This window comes from Anthonomus grandis, chromosome 22 (assembly GCF_022605725.1).
Source record: "Anthonomus grandis grandis chromosome 22, icAntGran1.3, whole genome shotgun sequence".
Taxonomy (NCBI): Eukaryota; Metazoa; Arthropoda; class Insecta; order Coleoptera; family Curculionidae; genus Anthonomus; species Anthonomus grandis.
In genome coordinates, this window is record NC_065567.1 from 21,264,372 (window position 1) to 21,282,884 (window position 18,513).

At 28.4% G+C, this 18,513-nt stretch overlaps 1 protein-coding gene across 3 annotated transcripts; it reads right to left on the bottom strand.

Moving 5' to 3' along the window:
- Window positions 1-460: 460 nt before the first annotated feature.
- On the bottom strand, window positions 461-17,872 carry LOC126748854 (myosuppressin-like). 3 transcript variants are annotated; one of them, XM_050458363.1, is made up of 3 exons: window positions 17,791-17,872; window positions 2,227-2,458; window positions 461-731 (listed from the first exon to the last, which is right to left on the bottom strand). In XM_050458363.1, exons 2-3 carry the CDS (start codon window positions 2,435-2,437, stop codon window positions 631-633), a joined length of 312 nt encoding a protein of 103 aa, XP_050314320.1. In that variant the 5' UTR covers window positions 2,438-2,458; window positions 17,791-17,872; the 3' UTR covers window positions 461-630. The 3 variants fall into 3 exon arrangements, with proteins under 3 accessions (XP_050314320.1, XP_050314319.1, XP_050314318.1); XM_050458362.1 differs by lacking the exon at window positions 17,791-17,872 and adding an exon at window positions 4,657-4,976; XM_050458361.1 differs by lacking the exon at window positions 17,791-17,872 and adding an exon at window positions 4,619-4,967.
- Window positions 17,873-18,513: the final 641 nt, after the last annotated feature.

An 18,513-nucleotide genomic window follows, 5' to 3' on the forward strand; every position in this document is an offset into this window, starting at 1 on the left:
CCAGACTTCCAGTAATTGGTTTTGTTCTAATAACACTTTATACATTGAAGCAACAAACTTTATATTTTTAAAGTGAAAACGCCAAATATTTTCTTTATTTTCTAGAAAAATTTTAATTACTAATTTTTAGTAAGACGGGTTGTTTTAAAGCCTTTGCCTTTGGTAGAGAGCAGACAAGCGAGGTCGGTCAATCAATTAAGGGTTCTGAAATCTTTATTTTAAAATATACAATTCTGGATTGCTGTTAAACGTTGTCGAAATCCAGATATTTGAAATAACTTGCCAACTTATTCTAGACATTGAAGTTGTCGATGATTTTCAGCATTTTAATCCCCGGTTGCTTTGAATGAAATGTAGTTTACTGCCACATTTATAAATATATATTTATTAGTCTTAATAAATGTTACATATTAAGGAAAAATAGAGGTACAATAGTCTCCTTAATTAACAATACTACACGAAGAAAACATACATATATTACCTACGGGTTTTTGTTACAATTGTGTACATATAGAATTTTACACATGTGAGAAGCTACACGTACTGGATTTTTCAAAGAGACTTAATTTTTGGCACATGGAAACCATCGGTATTGCAGAAGGTGGAAGCGTTGGGGTTGGGGTAAACGTTTTATAGTCCAAGTCTTCTACCAAATCGTAGGAACACGTGGTCCACGTCCTGCCTTTTGGAGTTCATGTTTGTATTTCTCTCTCCCACTAGTCTTTCTACATCTGAAACGATAAATGAATGTCAGAAGCATATTCAAATAATATATTCTCTATTTGTTATATCGATTTAAAAGTCAACGAGCATGTTGCAGAATGAGAAAATATGCAGATTTTAAAACCAATGTTAATAATAATTTATTCCGGGCAGAACTTTTTGTCTCTTGAGATGCTGCACTGGATCGGAAATATTTTTGAGCCGGGGCAATTTAAACTTTGAATGATCATTCGAGGATGGTAATTTATACGATATATTGCTTTTGTTTTATCAAAAAACATATTGGAGAGTCATTATATTTTGATAGCGGTATATGTAAGTAAGTAAAGGGAGGAAAATAAATAGGACAACTTGAATCGTGATTTCTACCAACACAACTACACAGTTTTTGTAATATTTAATAATATTTTTCGTTTAATATCGCATAATTGAGTTGAATTAATTATTTTTTTTTGTCAAATGATAAGAGGATAGGTTTGTCGCGAAGCTCGCCCTGAAGAAGCCGAAAAAGCAGAAATACGTGTTGGGAGAACCATCAATTTTTTTTGCTTTCTGAATATTATTTTTTTGTATATGGTAAATTTCAGTTAAATGTAGTGGTTTTTTGTGATTTGTTCCAATTAAAATATAACAAATAAAAAAAAACTATTATACGCATCTATACAAAATAACAAAGTGAAAATAGGTAATATGGCAATAAGAAAACATTTTTTAAAAAACATTTGGCGGATATGGAAAAAACTGGCTGAACATAATAACTAGCCACATTTTGTACTGTTTAATATCTCGTTATTGGTGAAATCGTCGCAAAAGCTCAACGAGGCGTAAACAGTTTTTCATATGTATTCACCGGTTTGTCCATTGTCTCCCGGTTTGTATTTTATGATCCAATATTTCTCGTTCTTTCCATCAGTTTTCCATTGGGGGTTTCCGGTATAATCCGCGTAACACTATGAAGTCATTGAATTCTAACCCATCCGAATGGATATAAAGTCCGACACATATAGTTGTGAACTATTATGTTCTGGTGAATTGCAAATCGGAGCCGTCGCATTTTTTTTAGTAACTTTATACCCTCGATCCTTTTATGCGAACCCCATTCATAATAAGCCGGATTTTACGCACAATTGTACATTTCCATATGAGAATATATAACGCTGGAGTGATAAAATTATAACGAAAATCCCTCTTACATTTTCAAAAAAAAATCGTATTTTTTACAAGCTTTTTGAATTATTTATATATTTCATTTCAGCTTCATTGATTCACCTTAAAAGGGGTTGTTTTGTATGCTGGCTGGTCGGTTTTTTTCGCGGTTCTCTTGTAATGCCTTTTCAACAGGTTTCATTCTTTCATGATATGTTTTGTACAATTTGGCTTGATCGAAATAAATTTGTCACAACCAATATGCACATAGATCAGCAAGGAGAGTTTTTAAGCAACTTTATCAAACTAAATATATAAAAAGGACCAAAACACCAAGAGTTGTGAAAAATTACTTACATGCGTCCCCTTGTGACCCCTGAGGGATCTGCATCTGTGCCGAAGGGTCTTGCATAATCTGCTCTACAAAGTAGCAAAGTTTGTTAACGTTTGGATTCAGCTCTTGCTGAATCGCGTTTGGTGGACAGCTGATAACTGACGCTGATGCCAACGAGTTTAAGATCACTAAGGTGCTCACTCCGAAGAATATGCATACTAGAGACTGTTGCATTTTGGTTGAGTTGGTTTTTGGCTGCAACAAATAGTGGAAGGTTATGCTTAAAAAATCTGTCAAAACTCAAAAATATTAATGTATCCTGGTCCAGGTAGGTACTTTTGTTCTCCCTATATTCATAATTTAGCCATGAAGTTTTTTTTTTACTAAGAGTATTTTATTTTGCAAAAAATATCCAATATCATTCAATGATTTTCAAATATTAAAATAAATGAACAATGTATCAATGTGCTGAACAGTGGTTAGAATTGTCGAACCAATTAATTTGGAATTTTACAAATGTTGTCATATATAAGATCAATGATATGAAAATGTGTGTGATCCATAATAACTTTAATATAAATTTTTTCTATAATCGATTGATGCAATTTATGTTGGACCTTCTTATAAGAGCAATGCTACAATTGAAGCAATTAAATGGCCATAAAAAGGAAATTAGTTATATCTGGCACGTTTTTATTGCCTTTTTATCTATTTTTTTTATTAATTAAACTCAAAAAGTGAGCGATGCCATTCATTATGTTCATATAATTGGATATTTTTATATTCCAATTTCATACTTTTTCGAAAATAATTTAATTTTGGGTTTTATTGGGATTTTTTCAACCTGATAAAATTAATATTAAGTTAACGTTGATTTTTTAACAGTGAAGATGTTTTGGGAAAATAAATGTTTAGTTTGAGAATTTTTGAAAAAAAATTTAACTCCTGTAAGTTGGGTAAGAATATAAAAAAATATAAACTAAACAAAATCTAGTCTGTTAACAAAGTCTGTTATAGAAAATAATGGAACGAAATTTTTGGACACGATATTATAATTATTTATTTTATTATTTTTTTAGTTTTAGGTTTGTTTAAATAAGTAAAATTATTATTCTTATTTTTTGGCTTTTAGCTATGTAGCTGTTATGCTCATAAAGGAAAATTATTAATATTATTATTATTATTAATTGATTTAAAAAAAAAGTTGAAACTTTTGAAATATTTAAAAAAAATTATTATATTTTTAAGTTATACTTGGACTTATCTTCTTATTATTCTTTTAAACACTTTTTTCACAAAAATTAAAAAAAAACATTTTTTTTATTTTTGTGTTTTTTTTTTATTTTTACATATTTTCCTTTCCAATTTTTACCAAAAATCTGATTTTTTTACTATTTTATTCAAATCCATTATAACATCTGTTATTAAATATTTTTTATATAAAGTTTATTTTAAACGAAACTATAAGAGATAAAAATTGAGGGATGCCACTTCAAAATAAACTCCTTAATGCCTTATTCTTATATATCATGCTCAAGCCATCAATCTTATATTATCCGGGATATTTTATTTTGTAATATATTTAGACATTTCTACATTTTCGAAAATAATTTAATTTTTATGTAAAATTTATTGAATCTAGTAAAACGATTATTCTGCAAATGCAAATTTTTTGATTGCGTTAGTTTTGTAGCGCAAATCTTATTTTATCAATTAAAACACAACTAGATTAAGAATTATTGAAAAAACAATTGTAGATCCATGAAAATCCAATTTTAAATATTTTTTTAAATTTAATATAGCTCGTAAAATAAAATTTAAACCAAAACTTTAGAAATAAGTAGGAAAAATATAAAACATTTCCATTTTTTTAAATATATTTTACTTTTTAATTATGACTATATTACTTATTTGAATGTACTAAATGAAAAATTTAAAAAGTAGTACAAAACTTAAAAAATTGCTACATTCCAAAACCACACATAAAAATATATAAAACGCCCGAAACAAGAAAACCATAAAATCCAAAAACCGCATCAAACTAAATTCTGTAATAATTCCAAGACGATTCCCTTTTCTGATGAAACATTTTTCACAAGAAGTAAAACAATGGTATGCGTCAACTATTTTTCTTTATTAAAAAAGTTAATAGGGGGCATTCTATCCGGAATAGAGGCCTTAGATGAAGAAAAATGTGCTCTAAAATAAAATTAATTCAATCTTAAGGCCACGAGACGCTTCACCTGTATTAAGTTTGTCTTCAATTAAATTAAGATTTAGGGACTTCTCTAGTTGTGTTTTTCCTTTAATTAAGTCTGCAGGTTGCTTTCTAAATTTGTTTTTAAGCCTGCCACAGAACAAGATAGTTTTTTGCGACATAGATCAATTAAACAAAAAAATGTGGATCAAACTTACGTTTTCCTTCGTAAAAAATCACTGAAACTAAAACTCACCGAGTAAGTTGTAACTATAGTGAGGAGTTGTAGGTTCTTTAAAAAAATGTTAGCGAACTATGTGTTTAAAAATGTCCGTTGAGGTTTATATAGGAACTCGCCTACGCTGTGCGCACTAGCTTTCTGCACCTTTTTTTTATCCTGGAGCTCTTGCGTTATTTCCTAAGGCATAAATTACGTTTTGAAGAATATTTTTTCCCCTTTACTCTTTATGTTGAGGTATAAAAAAATATGTTAATAATATTTAAAAAATCATTTTCAGGCATAACTTAATAAGCTATGGCATACATTTTGCTTAAACATCAAACAATTTTTAGAAATAAAGTAGTGTAATTAGCTAACGTATTTTTAAAAGAGCAAAAATTATAACACGGCTTTGAAACTATCAGGAAATAATTGCCTAAAATTAGACTATAATAGATATAAATAAAATCAATTTTATGCACACAGAAGCGTACCTACGATTTTGGCATTATCTAGGCCTGTCAGATAAATATAATGACACCCTTTTTGCGATAACCTAAAACAACATGCTTAATGCGTTTGGATAATCTAATTTATACAATTTTTAGATAATTATCAATTCACAAGTATTATTTCAACGAGTTTCAGAAAGAATAATAATAATAATTTTGTTTTAAATGAAACCTAATTATTTGAATTAGAATTTTTAAACATAAAACCCCATCTTAATCTTAAGCTTTATTAAAGAAAGAGATTTACTGCTGAGTTAAAAATAGAGATACATCATAAGTTTCTCTCGAAAAGACCAAACAACAAGCCACAAAGATATTACAAGTGTTTCATCAAAAACGGGAGCATCATCAGGGCCTAAATAGGGAAAGCACTTTGAGTAGTTTTAATTGTAATGTGAAGGATTTTCATGCATGTTTTTAAAGCTTAATGGGGATAATGTTTTCATATAAAATTAATTCCTTGAGGCTGAGAGTTTGTGTGTTAATTTTGTAATTTTTTCTACCAGTAAAAGTGCTTTGAATAAAATCTATTTATAAATCAAATATTATCTAATAAGAGAAGTTATCATATGAACTTAAAATAAATCAGCAACTTTTGTATGGGTATAAACACATATAAATATATTAGAAATTGGAAGTGGGAATTGGAAGTGTAGACAAAGCAGAGAAAGAATGAACGGCAAATGATTGGGTTTTTTGACTTCAAAATTATCAAAGAAAAATTACCATTTAACTGGCAAGTATTATGCACTGAAACAATGATCTACAAAAACAGTTTTTCAACATTAAATAAAAAAAAATATTTAAAGAATATAATAGGAAATTCATAAGTATCATCACTCGTCTTAGGTCTTTCCATGCTTCATATTCAATGTTCATATGAACAAAATAGGAACTAAAAATAATAGTAATTGTGATTGTGAGGAAACAGGAGATTTTGAACACCTTTTCATAAAATGTACAAATTTAGAAGTTTAAAGAAAATTAACTTTATAATGAATAAAAAAAGTATATTCAATTTCCTTCTTCTTCTTCTTCTTCGAGTGCCATTCAAATTCTAGCGTAGGTGTCCCTCATATACTTCCATCAATTTCAGCATTTTGGAGTTCCTAATAACTACCTATCTCCGTTCATTGCATGAAAGCTTCCTTCTTCCTATTCCCCCCTTTTCTCGCGATCTTCTTATTATGCTCTTTGAAGAACTTCTCTATCTATGTGGTCTACCCATGATATTCTTAGACTTCTCTTCGACACTATTTTTCGAATGCTTCTAATTTATTTATGGAACTTTTATTTATGTTTTTAATGTCCAGATTTCTAGACCGTAGAAAAGAACGGACCATACGTAATATTTTAGAGTTCTGTAGTAGTATCTTAGTTGGAAGTTAAGATGCTTATTTGTGAGAAATTTTTTGAGTCTAAGGAAGGTTGCTCTTGATTGTTCTATTCTACATCTAATCCCTTGTTCTGGGTACCAATTTTGGTTTAAGATACAACTCAGATACTTAAATTGCATTACTTGCTTACTATTCTTCTTGTTTAATTGATATGTGGAAGTTTCAGTTTGTTCTTGTTTCACTTACATGATTGAATAATTCCTAAAGATCCTGAGATAATGTTAATATGTATCCCGCTCACTTTAATATAAACCGACTTAAGAAATACTCTTTCTGATTGGCTTTATTCTTCAGATTGAAGGTCAGTACCGAGTTTTTTCAGTAAACTCGATACTTTACGACCGAAATGGGTAAAGTCTAGGCCCTTTGTTGTTTGCTGACACTTCTTTCTTCTGTTTTCATTTAATGCCTGCAAGAGTCTCTCTAACGTTTTATTTCAATTAGTAGTGTGGAATTTCTCATATAATTCATCACATTCTTCAAACCAACCGGGGACACGCTATTTTCTGCGACCTCTGGATATTGTTCTTCTTGCTACAGCTTCTACAAATTTTTCGTAATTATTCGGTGTTGACGGAATATATTATTATATAGTTTCATCCAATTTACTGGCGAATTGGTCCTATTTTGCCAGTTTCAAGTTCTTACATAAAAGCTTTAAAACAACCTCTGATAAAAGAAAAAATTAGCGAATGCGTTAACGCAAATATCAAAAAAATTAAAATAATATATTTAACAGAGAAAGAATTTTTAAAACCAGAAAAGTATATCAAAATGAACTCATAGATGAGCAATGAAATTTTAAAACTTATGGAATAAAGAAGAACACATAAAAGTAACAAAAGAGAAAATTGGAACCTTTAAAAAGCGAAAATTTATGAAGATCATATACATAAATGGAAAAAAATACAGGCTCACCCATACTTATCTACGAGGTAGAAATAACAATAAGACAAATAAAAAATAAAAAAGTAGTGGGACCATACAACATAGAGGCTGGATTTATAAAGCTGTTGAATGGTAAAGGAATAGCCTGGATTACCGACATCTTTAAAAATAGCTGCAATAGGAATTAATAGTAGTCGAAAAAACCTGGTATGATGAATTTCGGACCATCAGTCTAATGAGTCGTATGCTAAAATTGTTCCTTAAAATCATCTATAGAAGAATTTACAACAAATACGAAAAACAGATATACGAAAATGCTGCATAAGCAATTACAAACTAATAAGGTAAATGTTCATTTAAATCTGGCTTATATAACTCTTCGGCAGGATATTAAAAAGCAAACTAGGTTTGAATATCTAAGTTTTCAAATGTCTGTGGAGCAAAATGCAAATGGGGATCCAAGTGGTTTCTAGCCTTTTATATATTTCTAAAAGTAAACAGAGTGATATTTCCCAAACTATGCTATAAAAGCTGATCCTAAAGGTATCCATCAACTAGCTTTGCACAGTAATTTAGTTCTCATGACTGATGACTTTGTTCATCTTTTTACAAACATTGCTAAATTAAAAGCAAAGAAATCCACTGGAGGTGATAACATAGGATCGTATACTTATAAAGGCTATGCGGACTTGCTGGTACAACCTCTAACTTTTTTATTTAATCTATTAATTCAAACTAAAGTTTTTTCGGATGGTCTTAAGAATTATGGGTTATCCTCAAAACAGACGAAAAGTCACAAATTAAAAACTATAAACCAATAAGTATTTTAAATTCTGTATGGCTCTTTGCCTGTCGTAATCTTTTCTTATTTTCTAAACTAGATAAATAATAAACAGCAGCTTGATACAGCTATTACTGACTGTGCTAAGGCATTTGATAAGGTTACTCACAACTTATTACTGCAATGACTGGAAGTGCTTGGGTTGTCTGAGCAGGAACTGCAGATTGTGAAGTTTTACGTCACAAATAGGTATCAGCAGAGATTAATGCACTTCAGGTGTTCCATAAGGCAGTAACTTGGGTTTACTTCTTGTTTTTTAATATTCATCAAAAAAACCTAATTGTATTAAACATTCATCTTGCCTTATGTTCGCCAATGATTTTAAGATGCTTAAATCTGTTACGTGTTTGAATGACAGTAGTGAATTGTAGTCTGACTTGAGTGCAGCATGTGGTTGGTTGAATGATAGTAAAATACATCTAGATATGTGCCTAAGCTAAATGTGCAATTATTTTATTTAGTAGAAAAATAGGCTAATAATATCAAAAATCAACTACTTTTGCGCAGCTCTGAGTGTAAGGATCTTGGTGTTTGGTTTGAGAGTGGTTTTAGATTCAGTACACACTATCAATATATTGTAAATAAAGCTTATAAAGTATTAAGTTTTCTTATGAGAAACACTAGCTGTTTCAAAAGTATTAACTGTATCATTAAACTATATAATGCACTAAGGAAACCGCATCTTGAGTATGCTTCTGTTGTGTGTTAATATAAATCTGATAGAAAAGGTGCAAATAAGATTTCTTAAATTTCTCTTTTCTTATATGATATCATAGAGAAGCATGCTCGAGGATTTTGGAATGATCTCTTTACAAAAGCGGATATCACTTCATACGGATCTTTTTGTGTATTTTATTATTAACAACTTAAAATTCAAAAATGTACTTTAATAAACAATTTTTAAGATTAATTTGCGAATAAAATCTAAAACGGATTTTATATTAATGTAACTGATTGCTCGCTATTTAGACATATGTTGAACCAATGTAATATGCTACAGGAAGCTTGCAATATAAATTTATTGGATAAAAATAATACCAAAGAAATAAGATTCTACATCTTATTGATATTGTACCTTGCTTTTATGGTCCTTTTTTGTTTCGTTTTATTCATAGTTTAGTCATATATTTAATTTAAATCATTTTGTTCTTATGACTCGTATTTTTAATTACTATTATGATTGTGTTTGTAAATAAATAATTGCACTCGGAAATAAAGAGGCACACTTTGAAATTCCTTCCCAAAAAATTTCTTGTATTCGGTAAACAAATTGTTTGCTGGTGACTGGTGTCTGGTTTTAAACTGGAACCGAAAATTTGCTAATTTTGCAATTACATTAAATTTAATTGAATAATTCAAGATTCGCTTATTAAAATTTTTTGAAACTTTGCACAAGGGTTTGCCAGATTGGTCTCTTCCAAAAGTTATTTTACATTTTTCTATAAAGTGTACAGGGAAGCCAATAATTGACCCCCTTAAAATTTACATGGGTTTTCCTATGTTCCGCTCGGCGACGCACCACCCGGTATACGCATGTCTAATCGTCTATAAAAAACCCCTTGATCGCATTTAACATCATCCAATAATCACTATTCTGGAAGAGGCCGATTTGGACGATAAAGATATTAGATTCATTTCAAATTTCTACTGAAATGAGACAGCATGCTTAAGACTTGATAGAGATCAAACGGAATAGGCGAAGATACAACGTGGGTCAGACAAGGATGTGTCAATTCATATTGCGAAAAATATTTCAAAGAACCTTTTAATGGAGTAGAAAAAGATATCCTTTTGAACAGAATCAGATTGAATATTATTGGATACGCCAACGATACCATGGTGATAGCAGATAGCTTGGAAGCACTGCAAAGGTTAATGGAACATATGGTGAAAAGAAAACGAAACAAATGGTCATCAGCAAAAGAGATCTAAATGAAGATCACTTATATATCGACGGAACTTGAATTGAACGTGTTCGACAATATTGGTACCTTGAAACAGTGCTCAAGAAATAAAATTTCGTATAAGAAAACCAGGGACCGCATCAAGAGAAGAAGGAGATCTTGATATTATAATCCATAATGCGTCTACTTCCTAAGTAGCTTCCACTCGTTGTATTTGTTGTGAGGAACCAGAGATGGTACCTAAAGAAGAAGAAGTGATTTTTGATTGCCATCTTACTGACATGACTGACATGAAAGTTGCTCTGTTTTTGGAATTTGCGACCCGGCGCAGTTTATTCAAGCTAATCCAGTCGTTGAGAATTATGCCGTTTATGTTATCATCCTTATATCTTCAACATTGGTTGTTAAAATAGGGCTTATACATGCTGATGATTGCAGTTTCGTCGATTTTAATTGCCAAAGTAAAAATATTTGCTGTTCTTTTTTAATATTTTTAAGTTAAGTTTTAAGTTTCTTTTAATATTTAAGGTTTCTTGAATCTTTCTTCATGGTTCAAACATGACATTGACATTGAGACATTAATAAAATAAAGACTGTATACCAACTAGATTTAGTAAAATTTATTATTTATTTTATATATCGGATGCCAAATCAATGAAAGTGAATATTCCAAAACTAAAATCCTAGACTTTACTCCTTTCTAATATCTTCAATTTTATTATTATACTTATAACATAAATTACATAAAGTAAAGAAACAATGGTAATTCGATGTTTTCAATTAAATTGTATAAAATTTTCCATTTATATTTATTACTATTATATATGTGTAAATAATGAATTATAAAATAATAAAGTCTTACACCAGTTTTAGTGTAATTCAAACTAGCACTCCTTAGATTCTTGGGAATACTAAAATATTTTATTATTAGCTGAACTCTGAAATTTAATTTTTATAACTATGTTATAATTATATCCAATATTCTATTTTGCAGTTTATCACTATGTGGCAGTCTCTTCATAATGCTCTGTTTGCTTGATAGCTGCTTAACTAGATAGAGCCATGGCTTAAGTTCAGTGGTTTCATATGGCGATATATTCTTAGTGTAATATTTAAATATCATATCAGTAATGTTTTTTGTAAAGCCATCTACCTAATATTTATTTTAGTGCATTCTAGAAACTCAGTATACATGTATATATTTGACAATTTAGTATAAGCTTTTTTTATTTAAATATTCACTATTACTAATATACTAGTTCTAATCTTAACTTTTTTTGTATTAAAGATTTTACTTAATTTTCTTCCAAAAAAATATAAGGCCTATAATATTATTATATTATAGTAAAGAGAAATATTGGCAACTTCTTTTAACTTTAGACTGACGTTTGCGTTTTATTTAATATTTATTTATTTTCTTAATTATTTATTATTTCTAGGTGATTTGATTATTTATTGACTTTTATCCATCCTACCATCATATTAAGATAATTTTATATTTTATTGGTAAATACTACATACACCGCCCATAAAAGATATAATTACATAAAAAATTGCTTATTTTTATCCTGAACCTAAACTAAGATTTCAATTGAACTACTATAGTGAATTGTGTCAGAAAACTATATAAAAATTACCAATATGTCAAATTTTTTTTGAAAAGACAACCTATACTACAGCCAAAGTGTTTTTTCTACTTTCAGTCATCTTAGTGCTAAAAATCATTAAGGATGCTAAGAAAATGGTACTTGTCAAATGATCAGAACTGAAATCCTCTAAAGTTGAAGAAACCCTTAATAATTAAACATTTTTCGTATTTTCTAAATCGGCATTAACAACTCCGCTATCCTCCGGCCAGTTAATAAAATAAGCATTTTTTCGCAGTAACAATAAGTATGTTGTAGACACCAACATGGGTGGTCTTGCACGTAATAATCAACGCTAACGGTCATTAAAATGATACAGAGGCGTTTCATCGTAACTACCTAGAAAACTAAATAGCAACTCAGATATGCTCAAAAAAAATACTTTAAAAATTAGCAAACAAGCGTAAAGAACGTTTAATTAAAAAAAGCTTGGTTCAATTAATTCGGTAAGATGCAGTTTTAATTTTTACATTGTTATTAAAAATGAAAATTAAATTTCAGGTTCTCAATCAAGGATTAAAGGCACGTGAAAAATAATTATGAAAAAAGGGAATTTTATTTTAGGATATAGGAGTATATAGGAGTATATTATAAAATGCTTCGCTATATTTTTTAGAATGAACGGACGAATTGTATATAAATAAAATTTTATGATGTTTTAAGTTTTCATAGTAAAATGTACACATAAAAATATATGTTTTTCATTAAATTAATATATTGAGCTCTAACTGACCAGTAAGAATAATATTTTTAAACGTCATTTTAGGGTAAATTTTTGCCAAGAAAAAAAGTAAAAAATCCTTTATATGTCTAAATTAAAAAATAAAAACTGACTTTATTCTTTACCTTGAATTAAGATAAAATTGCCCCAATTGCCTGAAAAAAATATTAAATTATTCATATAAAAAGAAATTAAATCCATGAGAGAAATTTCAACTAATTTCTAAATTTTTAATATGTCAAACATCCTTATTTAGTTCGTTAAATGTTAGCGACTACTGATCAAATTAAAAACGCATACAATAGTCAATATCGTTTACAAATTTGGGCCAACGTAATTAAACGAAACATTCCCATAAAAAAAGGCCATAAAAAAATAAAAAAATAATTTAGGATAGTTGTGCAATAATTTCCTAGAAAGATAAAGCAATAAATATTAAAATAACGCCCTAGAAAACAACGCGTAACCAATTTATTCAATTCATTTATTTTCTTATGTATTTAAACATTTATTCATTGATTTTTAATAGGGCTGTCAAAATGGTAAACAATTTTTGGTTGTATTTGTGTTTACCAATTTTTGAATTACGATTTCAGTTTACTTTGTTCCGTAGCGAATGGGATTTTTTCGAAAATTAATATTTAAGGATGAAGTGAATTTTTAGTAATTTTTTTGATGAGAAAATTAATCGGTTATTGCTGCCTTGTTAGTCTGTTTAAATAGCTGCAGGTATAATTGGAACAATAAACATCCTGCTTTTAGCACTAAACTGTAACGAATTTTAATTTAATTTTTTATTTTAATTTTTTGAAAAAGTATTTGTTATTTATAGAAGTGTTTTTTCACTAATTTACTATAATATATTTTTTTTTTGAAAAAACTTGGATTTAAGGTTGAAGATATGAAGTTATTACGAAGTCCTGCTTCTGATAGATCAAAGAATTCTGCCACTTTTCTATTCCAATAATATATCGGTAATGGATAAATGCAAAGAAACGTCTGTAACTTTTGCTTCTTTTAAACTTAATAATAAATTAATAAGGTTTTTATTAGTGCTTGAAAAAATGTACCCTATGAAAAAATATGAAGTAAACATTGGTCCGAAATAGTCTCTAAGTTACAGGGTGTAACCTTAAGAAAAAAAAAAGGTTTTTAATAATTAACTAATTTTCTTTAAATTTACTAGTGTTATTTTTAATATTACCTAATTAAATTATTAAATCCAGTGGCGTCTCACAAAACTAAAATTAATTTCTTTTAACAAGTTCAGAGTCTTACAATGAATTATTTGTCGTTGTTATATCTAAAAATAAAACTTATTTATTTGCATTTAATTTTATGTGTTAATATAAATAAAACGTTAAAATTATGTTTAACTTTTATTAAGCTGATACAAATATTGATTTAAATTTTTTAATTTCCATAAATAAATACATACATATTTGCGATTTCTGCTATTTATATTAAAACAAATTATATTTTGTTTGGAAACCTTAATATTAAATATTGGCATCTATTTAATTTTCTTTCTAGGTCTAAGGTAAATGGAGATTTTATTCGTCAGTTCCTATGTTTTTATATTAAGTCTATATTTATATAATAACTTTATAAAGATGTTAAATTTAAAATCCTATTCTGGGTGATAATATCATTAATGAAAACCACTGGTGATATTATAAATTTTGATTTCTACTTGAAAATTTAAATGTAAGAAATTTGCTTAGGAGCTAATCAAATAAATACGGATTTATTTACCTAAGTAACAATAAATATCCTCAATTAATTTCAAATTATTGATAACGCTGAAAAAGAGGTTAAAAATATTTAAATGAAATTGCTAAATAGCCTGTTAAACACTTTTTATTTTAAATAATTGTTCAAAAAATAAAATATAGTAAACAATAAATATAAAAAAATATAGTAGGAAAAGTTATAGTATTGATCTGTAAGAATTTTCTTATACAATTTTTTCGTAAACTAAATATTTCTCCTGAAATTTGATAATTGACTTTAAGATATGACGCATTAAGCTGTCAAGAACTTTTTTGCAAATATTTCAATTTATATTTAAAAAATTATAGTAAGCAAACTTGCAGTTTAGATCCTGTGCATAAGAATGTTCCTATGCAATTTTCTAGTAAAGTCAATATTTATCGAGATATCCTGAAATTTGATAATTGCCTAAGACATGACGCATTAGGCTGTCATTATTGTATTCTCTTCTTTGTTTGTATACTTTTTGACGATGCACATCCATAAAAACTGCATACAATTGACTTTAAGACACGCCTGCCTGTCAAGCACGTTCTATGCAATTATTTTAATTTCATTAAAAAATAAAAAAAATATAGTAAAAAACTCTTGCTATGCAATTAAAAAAAAAAATTCGTCATTGACTTTTTTGTAAATTTTTTATCTATTTTTTGGATTTCAATATTTGTTTATTTGTTTTACCTTAATGGAACTTAAAAATAATTTAATAGCTTTTTTATAAGAATTAATATGACTGCATTAACACAAAAAAATAAAATCCGGTAAATTACAAGTTTCCGAACCCCTTTAAAAAATTAAAATTTAACTTCGTGAGTTGCCACTGGATTTAATAATTTAATTAGGCATACATTAGGCTTTATAGAAAATTAGGTTACTGAAAATAACACACACTTATTTTATATAAATATAAATAAATAATGCCTTTATTTGTACTGTCCAATAATTTACATAGGCTAGCCAAAGACTAATCTAGCCTATAAAGAAACAATAAATAGTAGTATAGTTATAGTTATTTCTGTTCATTCTTTTCAAACACTCTGTATGTTGTAATCATCAGCTCAAAATTCATACGAAAAAGAAAATATTAAAGATGCCGTAAAAATTATTAAATCTAAGTCAATTGGCTTTACTCATAATACAGATAACCAACAAATTGGGTCTTAAATATCGACATTTGATTAATAACTTTCTGCATAATTTAAATGGATTCGTTTAAGCGTTTCTATTTTCTCTTAAAAATGATATATTATAAGAAAAGGATTTTATATTTTTCTCAAGTTCTTAACGGCGGATAACTTCATATATCCGAATTATACTTCCGGTGTAATTTCGTCCAGATATTATTTAATTTGTCCCTTGGCAAGCGGAATTTCTATGTCATCTTGGCTCTTTGTCGCTTCAAAGGAGCCAACATGTTAACAAACTCCTACATTATCAAGTAAAAAGGTTTTCAAAAGGAAAAAAACGAGTACCTACTTATATGTCTATATTAATATCATGATTCTAAGTTACTTATGATTTAAGCGAGGTTCTTTCTGTCTTTGTGGCTAAAAGCACCGAGCTTTCAAAGCTCGCTTTTCATCTTCCTATTTGTACCTTTTAGATCCTCCTTTATCAGGTGTATTTAGGGCAGTTTATACTTTTGTTTATACGATAGGATTATGAAGCTTCAGTCCATTTTGAGTGCATCAGGCTTTACCAAGTTTAAGCCAATCAATAATTTATTAATTTTTTTTATTAGCAAATTATCCATTCTTATCTTTTATGTCATCTCAGCGGCACAATTTCTGTTTTTGATATACGATCATTCATTCATAACTTGAGTTTTATCCAAAAATAAAACAAAAAAGTTTTTTATATAGGCCTGTGCTTCATAATTGAGCTATATGATATGGATTCAAAGATGTTTTTGAGCTTGAGTCTTTAAAATAAACGAGTATATTTTTACCTTAAATTTAATAATGCTACGATATCAAGTGTCTTTTTTAAACTCAAAAAGGTTATGACGTAGATTGAATCGTTCATGTGAACGAAATGTGTATAGTGAATTCATAACTTGACTGATATTTAAAATTTTCATAGCAAGCTAGTATGAATTAGTTAGTAGTAGAATCTTCCTTAGTTTCTAAATTGTACTGTAGAACCTGGTCATCATGTGTTTTGATAATTGTCTACCTCAAACTATTATATTCGATTGCCTTGAATAAAAACTGGATTTCAATAACAACTTTTAATGCAACATATAGAAAACGGTTTTGAAATATTTAAAAAAATTTTAATTTTTTTAGGTGAAACTAAAAATTAACAATGTTCAGCTGAAAATAAGGGAATGACATGTACTGATTCACAAGGAAAACAAGACCGATTTAATAAATTTGCCCTAAAAGGTGTAAGATTTAACGTATTTTGTCTGGATTTAACGAGCAATGGTTACTTTTGAACATATCTGCTAGAAATATTGCTAAGGCCTTTTAATGGAGTAGTGTATCAATAGTATATAAAGAAAAAGTGCTCTACTATAAATACATCTATGATAGTCACTCTTTCCTTTCATCCTAATTTAATAAAGATAAAATAGGATAAAAGGATCAAAACCAATATTAATCATTAAAATAATTATTGTTCAATTTTATAATAATTAAAATAATAATTATTCCCATGAAGATCTCTTCTAAATCAAGATTAATTTAATGCCCTAATGGATGTCCAGATAGTCAATTTCCTTGTTTAATATTAACTAAGGTATACACTATAAACTGCCTTAATTAACTCGTGTAAAATAGACTATAATAAAGCAAAATAAACTGCACTGTTAGATATCTGAGGTAATGGATATGTCCCTTACTCTATAAATATTGAATCTCCCCAAGATTTGCTTAGGGCCGGATTTAGAAATTTAAATTCTTATTTAGTAAATCACGAAGAACGATGTAAATTATATCGACGGCTTAAACATAATAGAGAAAAATTTGGCCCTCTATTTTTAGATCCCACAAACCCCAAAATTCTTAAGCCAAACTCCTGCACTGTAAGTGTAAAACGATAAAGTAAAAAGGGCTACAAATGCGGTGAGGGAAACATACGTTGAATTTAAAACACGCTCGGATCAGTGATGGAGAATCTGACTGTCCATTAATGGATAATTGTTGTTTATTGTCTTGAGACAATTAAGTTTACTACTGTAAACTTTTTTTGTTTTAGGCGAGAGTTTTTACTTTTGCCATCTAGTTTTGTAAATATTTGAAAAGAAACCACTCAATTTTGAAAATGACAGATTAATACATTTTCTGAATATTCGATATTTATCGGTATTGCACAGTCAGTTTTCCGAGTATATTGCCCTGTTGTTCTTGTATGCGGTAAAAATCAAAACGAAATGCATAATTTAATTGCATATGATGCTAAAATGTTATTCAACTTATGCTATTTCCTACATTTAGGCCCCTTAGTGCCCTACATCGTCGAACGTTGCAAAACTCCGCTATTACCTTAAATCTTCTTACTGCTAACTGCGTTTAAATATTCAATGGCCTCGTGAACGCAATGTTCGTCATCAGATGTCGCTCAAAGCTGAAAAATCGATTCGTAATTTATATATTTTAAATTCATCTAAAAAGGTTATTTTATCAATAAATTTAAGCTTACATAATTTACTAAATATTCATAAGAATAATATAATCAATGCCATGATAATCTAAAAGCTTTTGAAGTAAAGCCAAATAAGATAACTTAAATGCACTTTTCAAATGCAATAAGTGCACTTATCCGGCATGCATGCTGCTCTCCTGATACCGACTAACCCGTTCCTAGTTGTAACTATTAGAAAATAGAATAAAAGTGCGAACTAGAAACTACTAGACTATTTATGTTAATTATGCTGGAGAGTTTTCGCATTGGAGTTTTATTAGTTAAACTTTAAGTGTTTTTTTTAATTGTTCATAAAATCCAGTTTGGTACGAATAATTTGAAAAATTGCTAACTTTAGCTTAATAACTCATTAGAAAAAATATTGGAATAAGAGGAAAGTGATTTTTATAATGTGTAAGAAGTGAACAAATACGGGTTTAGGAAAAATTATTTATTAATGCTTCATAAATATTTAAATTTTTGACAATTTTTTATAAATTATAAATAAACTAAATTTATTTCTTTATAAAATAATTTATTGTGTCTTTTTTATAGCATTAAAAAAATGCAGTTTGTGACTTTAC